The 8,782-nt window shown below is 32.0% G+C and overlaps 2 protein-coding genes and 1 long non-coding RNA gene across 3 annotated transcripts; 1 reads left to right on the forward strand and 2 right to left on the reverse strand.

The window, feature by feature from the left end:
- Nucleotides 1-1,063: 1,063 nt before the first annotated feature.
- On the reverse strand, nucleotides 1,064-1,907 carry LOC109587508 (uncharacterized). Its single transcript, XR_002187649.1, has 3 exons — nucleotides 1,635-1,907; nucleotides 1,193-1,581; nucleotides 1,064-1,148 (listed from the first exon to the last, which is right to left on the reverse strand). It is a non-coding gene; the product is annotated as an uncharacterized LOC109587508 (long non-coding RNA).
- A 776-nt stretch (nucleotides 1,908-2,683) lies between these two features.
- On the reverse strand, nucleotides 2,684-8,665 carry LOC105314768 (DNA methyltransferase 1-associated protein 1-like). Its single transcript, XM_011409131.2, has 9 exons — nucleotides 8,572-8,665; nucleotides 6,341-6,462; nucleotides 5,593-5,819; nucleotides 5,060-5,111; nucleotides 4,927-4,998; nucleotides 4,445-4,494; nucleotides 4,364-4,392; nucleotides 2,930-2,974; nucleotides 2,684-2,879 (listed from the first exon to the last, which is right to left on the reverse strand). The coding sequence occupies exons 2-9, from the start codon at nucleotides 6,445-6,447 to the stop codon at nucleotides 2,826-2,828; spliced, it is 636 nt and encodes a 211-aa protein (XP_011407433.1). The 5' UTR covers nucleotides 6,448-6,462; nucleotides 8,572-8,665; the 3' UTR covers nucleotides 2,684-2,825.
- Nucleotides 7,100-7,972, forward strand: LOC109587509 (phosphatidylglycerol/phosphatidylinositol transfer protein-like). Its single transcript, XM_020003753.1, has 5 exons — nucleotides 7,100-7,234; nucleotides 7,303-7,335; nucleotides 7,379-7,477; nucleotides 7,522-7,715; nucleotides 7,771-7,972. The coding sequence occupies exons 1-5, from the start codon at nucleotides 7,144-7,146 to the stop codon at nucleotides 7,852-7,854; spliced, it is 501 nt and encodes a 166-aa protein (XP_019859312.1). The 5' UTR covers nucleotides 7,100-7,143; the 3' UTR covers nucleotides 7,855-7,972.
- Nucleotides 8,666-8,782: the final 117 nt, after the last annotated feature.

Genomic DNA, 8,782 nt, shown 5'->3' on the forward strand with positions numbered 1-8,782 from the left:
GTGTTGCTGTTTGTTCGTTGGTCTCTAATTTTCGACGTTTAGAAGCGGAATTTTTATTTTTCTCCTTTCTCTCAACAGAAGCTTCTTCACTCTCAAAAGCAACTCTCTTTTTTTGGCTTTTTAAATTTAAGCTTTTTCTTTTTAATGCTTGCTCTTCTGTTTCAAGAGCTTTTTTATTTGTTTTGCATCTTAGATTCCTGGTTTGTCTTTCTAATGCCTGTTCAGCTGTTTCTTCATTTTTTTTCTGTAATTTTGCTAATCTATCCGCTTCTCGATAAAGTTGTTTTTCTTCGGTAGTCAACAGTGCTCTTCTTGCAGCATTTCTTTCTTTATTTTGTTTCCTTTTTTCGATATTTTTTTGTTCTACATGCACAGTTGTCTTCTCTGTCACTGTTTTAGCACTGTTAATGGAAGCACAAGAACCCTTGCCCTTAGCAAAAATATATCCACAATGGCTACAAACTATTTTCCGAATATGCACTAACATAAGACACTTTGGGCAACTTTTAGTTGGCCCTGGGTTTGTCTCTATATCTCCACAAAGGAGAATGAGATTTAAAAAAGGAAAAAAACAAAGCAGCATAAACAAAACACAACAAAACTTGAAGTCATGCCTACAATTAGACAGGGCAAAGTGTTTTACATGGAATGCATTCATTAGAAGCCCAAGTAAACACAGAATAATAATAATACAGGGAAATACAAAAACCATCACAATTAAAAGATTAATTTTATTTATGGTATTGTGTTTCACCTGTATTATTCCTTTCAAAGAAACCCCATACCTGTTGCTCTTGAATGATCCTATAGATGCACGCCAGGCCTCTATGCTGATCATGATATATTTCCTGATGAAGACCAAACTAACTGTGCACTGAGGCTGTAGTGGCAGGTAACTTGAATTGTTTGATTACTGTCTGATTACAAAAATAATGATTCCTAATCATATTGTGAGGAAGCCTTACTGAAAAGGAGACAAGAAAAAGATGAACACTGAACCAGCGAGAAATTGAGGCTCAGTAAAATATCCTATAAACACAATGTCAAAAATGGTCAAGTTACTAATAAAGACTAACTCACTGGGCAGACTTATTATAATAATAATATTGGTAGCCTGACCAGGCAAAAACTTCAGTTATCTTTATTTCCTGAAATAATTCATAATAATAATATCATAATTGGAAAGCCTTACTGAAAACTCGAGGAATAAAGCTCAGTAAATGATAATATGAAGGAGGAGCATGGAGGTGTGCCTTTCTTCTCCATGGAGAAATACATGTAATATCAAGAATATTTACAAAACTTGTAGTATAAGCAATAATTATAATTATAATAATGTTCTTAAAATGACACAAACAATGAGTGTCTGTGTCTTGAGCTTACTAGATCTGATGTGGGGCTGGGGGAATGAATAATGATAATAAATAATAATAATAATAATAATAATAATGGTGATGATGATGATAATAACAACAACAACAATAATAATAATAAATTTAAGTCATTGTAGTTCAGATTGAAGCTGTTAAAACCATAGACCTTTTATGTTGTAACTTGACAAGAAGTGCAATTTTATGGATCCTACACATTATATGAAGGAATAGTTTCAATCTATTTGAAAAAGTCTTGCTTACCTCTACAGTAATGTCATTATTGCTTGGCATTTTCTCACGAGTTTGAGAGCTTCTTGTATGTAGCACTGCTCTCTAACCAAGTGAAGAAAAAGGTCTCACCACCGATCTAGAGAGCACTGTTCTGAAGATACACATCCTAAAAACAAAAAACAGCACACAGAATGAATGAACTATAGTTGTTTGGGAGGTGTCAGGCTCTATAAATTTATCAAACTAAGTGACACTGAAAAAATAGCATCATGGATTTTCACCTACTCGCTGCTTGGAGGTGTGGCATTACATTATTAAATATTAATTGTTAAATATTAATTGTGAAGCACCTAGCTAGGTGCAGCAAGACCATGTGAGAAGCAAGCTTCAGGCTTTTCTCTTCTTCTAAAGACTAGCATAATGTTATAATGGCACAAATATTGTTGCCTATAGATAGATTGAGTAACTTAACAGAGTTTGGGATCCTAATACTAGCGAAATGCTGCTACAGCACTTCACTCGGGATGAAATTCGAGTAGCTATAACTCACCAACAAGAAAGATTTAAAGAGTTCTATACATATTAAATGTATAAACAGTCTTGATCTACTGGGAGAGAGTCTCATTTACCTCCAGAGTACTACCGCTATTGCTGGGCATTTTCTCATGAGTTAAAAAGCTTGTACTACCTAGAGCTGCTCTCTAAATATCTAGAGGCAGTAAAGCAAGACTTTTACTAACAGAAGAGAAACTCTCACAGATTTAGAGCACGCGATTGTAAAGATATACATTCTCAAAGACAAAAGATAGCACACAGAATGAATGAATGACAGACAGACAAACTGAGTACCTAGTCCTCGCCTACGCAAAGCTGGGCGAGGCCAATTAAAGCTTATGGCACACCATGATGCCAAATGAATTAACACCTTCCTACAATGGTTTGCACATGAATGGCAATGGAATTAGATAAACATGTCTGTGAACCATTCACAGACATTTATTAAATTATTAGATTATTATAAAATTATTCCATTTATTAAATTATTAGGAACTGAAGTAAATAGCAATCATACAACAGAATGACTATTAAAAAGCTAGCGCTGCATCAGCAAGTAACCTTAAAAATAATCACAAAAACAATACCAATTATTATAATCATGCAATTTCTAGTCACCTGCAATCATTTACATTTTTACTATGCTAGAATTAAAAAATGAGAAAGTCACACTTTTCTTTTCTTAAGAGCAGACTCAAGTACTGTTGTTCTTCTCTTTCGCTACAAAGAAATTATTTCATTTTGAGAAATAACATAAATAATATGCCTACCCCTTGAGCAGCTTGACTAACAACCTCCATGAACTGTAAACTTGACTGAGGATTTGAAATCAGACAGGAATTTGTGCATGCATGAATGAAAAATACATAGAAAAGAAAAAAGAATGAATACCAAAACAAAAATACAATACATACAATTTAGTGTTTCTGATAAATATTTTGACACTACTATTACTACTAAAACTAATGGCAAGAAATTTAAGTGCTCCACTATTACAAACTATTATAATGAATAATGACAACAATCCATTCACTAAAACACTAATACTAAAACAACAAACATCAATATGTATCAAAAATGTAATAAAAATTGGGACTGATTTTGGAGCCAACTTTTGAGAAAAAAATGCTGGGCTAATATAAACTATGGTATTTGAAACCGGCCTATTTCCATAACTTGACAAATTTAATTTTAAATTAGAATCTGCTCAAACTTTCTACACAGCATAAGCACATCGATATGTATCAAATGTAATAAAAGTTGAGGGTGATTTCAGAGCTGATTTATGGGAAAAACCATGGGATTTTTTTAGAAATCAGCTCATTAAAAAAATGGCCATAGCTTAATAAATTGGGAGCCATAATCTGGTCAAACATTCTACGCACATATATGCATCCGAAACTGTAATAAAAATTAAGGATAATTTTGGAGCCAATTTTTGGGAAAAACCATGGGCTATATAATAGCCTTGGGTATTTAGAGTTTTTAAAAAATGGCAAATAATTGAAGTCGGAATTAGCTCAAACTTTCTACACAGCATAAGTACATTAATGTGTATCAAAAAATGTAATAAAAATTGAGGGTTATTTTGGAGCCAATTTTTGGAAAAACCATGGGCTATAAGCCTTGGGTATTTTTCAGAAATTGGCCAATTTTAAAAAATGGTCATAACTCAAAAAATTGAAGTCGGAATCTGCTCAAACTTTCTATGTAGCATAAGTACATCAATACATATCAGAAAATGTAATAAAATTTGGGGGTAATTTCAGAGCCAATTTTTCGGAAAAACCATGGGCTATAGCCTTGGATATTATTCAGAAATTTGGAATTTTTAAAAATGGTCATAACTCAAAAAATTGAAGTTGGAATCTGATCAAACTTTCTACACAGCATAAGTACATCAATATGTATCAGAAAATGTAATAAAATTTGGGGGTGATTTCGGAGCCGATTTTTGGAAAAAACCATGGGCTATAGCCTTGGGTACTTTTCAGAAATTTGGAATTTTTGAAAATGGTCATAACTCAAAAAATTAAAGTCGGAATCTGATCAAACTTTCTACACAGCATAAATACATCAGTATGTATCAAAAAATGGAATAAAAATTGGGGGTGCTTTTGGAGCCAATTTTTGGAAAAAAACTTGGGCTCAAAGTTTTTAAAAATAAATAATTACATGAACTATTAAAACAACTAACAACTAACTTTCTTTTGAGATGGTGTGCCACTGTCGACTATAATAAATAATAACAATATAATGTCACTGATATATATATCATTGTGTACCTGAAGGAGTCTTTAGTTGTCTCTCAAAAGGTAATGCTTCATCTCTGTGTCTGAAGAACAAAGAGAGGGTTAATTACTTCATGAGCTGACAAGCACTACAATTGTAGCATAAGTACATTGTATATGGCATTAGAAGCAACATTAAAATCATAAAAATCCAATTTTGATTAACATTTTTATGCAACATGAGAACATGTATATGCATCAGAAAAATTATAAAAATGGAAAATTCTCTCCTAGTCATTTTTGGTGAAATATAGTCAAAGTCCTTGTACTACTTAGTACAGTGACTTTGGCCCCATTTTTGAGCAACTACATGTAAATGAGAAATCTCTCCTTGCAAAGTTTTGTACTAATTTAAATTACAATTCCATTGATAACTAATGGCAAGACCCCCTAAAAATTTGACAAAATTTATTTTTACAATTTTAATTAGCAAACTATGCATACACACAGACATGCACATATTTCATGTCCCTTACTTAAGTGATTGTAATTCAAAGTCACACACATCTGATGCAGCTTTTAGCTCCAATAACAGCAAAATATCGTTCCTAAATAAAATCACAATAATAGCAATGAAACTAATTAACATTGAATAAATCCCTCGTGTACCTTAATTCATTGAATTGTAGACATACTTGCTCAGTTGGCATTGGACGTAATTCTAAATGAAAGAAAGTGATAAACGAATAATACAAAAGTACATAATACAATGTACATGTACATAGAATTTGCAGTGGCTTTTTCGAGTATCAGAAATTTCAGGTCAAATTAATTTATTAAATATTTTATTAAATATTAAAATTCATTTATTAACTGTCACCATGGACTAAAGGGCATTGCTGTACAAGAAAAAAAGACATCTTGATTATCTAGTAATAGCATTAAGATCTAACAGTGAATCCTTTACAACCATTTTAGTCAGTTTAATTTAGCCACACTCATCACAAAATATCATTGTGACATTTTTGGTGTATTTTGCATGCCAAAGCCCTGGTATTAAAAAACCCAACTGGCTACACTGATTCTATGTGGGTCTTTCAAGACAGTAGTGACAAATTACTACCAACAACACTTATCATTAAATCAATAAGCCCAACAGTATGTAAATTTATACACTGCATATTATTAATTCATTCACTAACCAACTGATAGTTCTTCTAGCACTTGCTCAATAGTTTTCGTCTTCTTCTGTCCCAAAGTAAGAGGAAACTTTATTTTACTGCTCCTCAAGGAGGCACCACTTGATTTATCGTACGTTTTAAACACGAGAGCTGCTTCAGAAGGCAGTTTAGGAGTAGATACGCTACTGCCCATCCCTCCACCTCCTGACTTGGTCTTCTTTGGGTTTGATCTCTTCTGAGTCTTTCGACTATAGACAATAATGAATACAGGATAATGATAACACAATAGTTCATCACAGCTATAATATACATAGCACAATAGCTATAGCCTTTGAGGTAAAATACCGTATAGTGCAAAATTTTTTGAGGGTTGTAAATTTTGCAATTTTTAAAGATTTGCAAAAATTACTCGGCGACAATCAAATTATTATGGTACTAGATGGCAGACGGCATAAATTCACAAAAATTAAATCCTCAAAACAGACTTTTAGGCAAATTTGTAAAATTTATAGCCCTTGGGTACTAAAATAAGCCTTAAGGTTATCATTTATGACACCAGCTATCATGTACTACATCATACACATGTACATGTACGTGTATGTAAATTGTTTATGATTCATAATGTATACAAGGTCAGAATAAAATGCCCCTACACAATAATGGCAGTATACATGTAAGTGGCATGCAGTATTGAGTTACATTGTATAAACTAGAGAATTTACACAAAAAATTCAATATTCAATTAAATAAAATGACTTTAAATCTTTACCTTTCAACATTCTGTTCTGCTGCAGTGATTAGCTTCTGTAGGTCTTGCTGCTTCTTTTCTCTCTCCTTCTTCCTCAACTCAATCTTTTTGAGCTCAGCCACTAACATCTCTTCCTCCTCAACCTACAATGAGAATATACTGTCAATGCAACTGGTAATCATCAACATGTACTGTATAGAGCAAAACACAAATCAAACATTAATTAGACTGCATGTGTCATAACCACTATAATGAATGTATATGTACATGTACTACAATAATTGTCAAATTTGATTGGGTACTTTATAAGTAGTATTTTTTGAGGGTTGTAAATTTTGCAGATTTTACAGATTCTTTCCTAATTCGCAAAAATCAATCTAATATGATACCCACATGGCACGTGGTAGAATTTGTGAAATTAAAATCTGCAAATTGGAAATTTAGTAGATTTTAGGAAATATTACAATTCCCTCAAAAACACTATTTATATAGTATAACATTGACACTATAAGTAGCATAGGGAAAATACATGTAAGCCAACAAGTTACACGTAGCGGTAACAAAAACATAACATGTAAACGTGTTGACGTTTATGTTTTTGATAGGCTGGTTTACACAAGCAACCTGTATAGTAAAAATATTAGTTTTAAGAAAAGGAAATAAATATATCGGAGGTATAATAGTTTAGTATAAATTGTCAAAAACTGAAAGTATGAAAATAAAATCAAATTTTTAATTAATACAAAAAGTTAAACAAGTTATGATGTACCTAGCATATATTAATAAGTGTAGCTACAAAAATCATAAATCACGTCGAAGAGAAGATGGGTAGACTAGTAGAGTATATACTGTTACTTCTATCAGTTGTACTAGTAGTATCTACATTGACTGGATCTACTAACAATTACTACAATGGTAAGATACTGACTACTATACTAATGGATAATATACTTGTTTCAATTATATATGCTATCAACAACAAGGACCTACTGGTAATAAAGGATTCACAGATTGTCGTAAGTCGAGTACTACACTATTAATTATTTTATCAATTTTAAGCTGTTACTACCAAATTTGGTAAACTCACTAATGAATCATTAACTCCAAATCCACTGACACGAGGTGAAGAATTCTATTGGCAAGCACAGGTACACATAAGTAAGTAACAAAAAGTGTGTCAATAAACATAAATCCATCAATAGAGGAAACCTTAACATGGGGTGAACTGCATTTCTTACTGGCTCATGCTTTCAAGAATTATATCAATATTACATTTATTGATGTGAAATTGAACTTATGTGACTTCTTTTACGACTTAGCTAAAAAGCACTGTCCAATACAACCAGGAATATATCATATACATTATATTGCTAAAATACCAAAGCTACTTTGGACTGTAAGTGAATACAACGCAATCATTCACAGCATAAAAATACTAAAAATATTTCTAGGGTCAGTATCATGTTAAAGCTACAGCTCACAATGAGAAAGATGACGAGTTGTTTTGTGAAATCAAAGAAATTTTTGTCAACTAAATTGAAGCTGCAAACTTCTTATCAATTATGTTACTACAATTCAGAATTAAAAATAGCAAACAAATGATACAGAGTTAATATGAAACTAATAAATGTCAATATAATTTAATTTCTTGTATGCAGTTGTACATAAAAAAGTACAGAGGGTACTAAAGGAATTCTACAATTTATAGTTAGAATAACATAACAAAGCAATAGTGACAAACATTAATGTGGTAATGATAACAATAACCAATAAATATCACATGCAAAAACAAGTTAAGCTATGCAGATACATAGAAAAGATGAGTAGACTAGTAGAGTATAAACTGTTACTTCTATCAGTTGTACTAGTAGTATCTACATTGACTGGATCTACTAACAATTACTACAATGGTAAGATACTGACTACTATACTAATGGATAATATACCTGTTTCAATTATATATACTATCAACAACAAGAACCTACAAAAGTCACAGATTGTTGTAAGTTCAGTAATACACTATTGATTTATTCTATTAATTTAAGCTGCTACCAAGAAATTTGCTGAATTCACTAATGCATCATTAACTCCAAATCCAGTGACTCGTGGAAAGGCGTATCATCCAAGGAACTTTACATATAAGTAAGTTATATATTCACTAGTACATGTCACTCTTTTTTAGAGGAAATCATACAGTGGGGTATACTGCATGTCACAGTAACACATACTTTCAAAAATTACTTTAATATTACTTTTGTTGATGAGAAAATCAATTTATGCGACTTCCTTGTTGATTTATTAAACTTATATTGTCCAACACCACCAGGAATATATCAGTTCAATGGACCTTATGCACCGAAATGATTCTAATTAACGCGCACCCAAAGTGGTGGTAAAATGGCGGATTTTTGGAGGGAAAGACAGGCTAAACAATCTTCTCTTTTATCCATCCATTCTAGCTGT

Source organism: Amphimedon queenslandica, unplaced genomic scaffold, assembly GCF_000090795.2.
Source record: "Amphimedon queenslandica unplaced genomic scaffold, v1.1 AMPQUscaffold_12546, whole genome shotgun sequence".
Classification (NCBI taxonomy): domain Eukaryota; kingdom Metazoa; phylum Porifera; class Demospongiae; order Haplosclerida; family Niphatidae; genus Amphimedon; species Amphimedon queenslandica.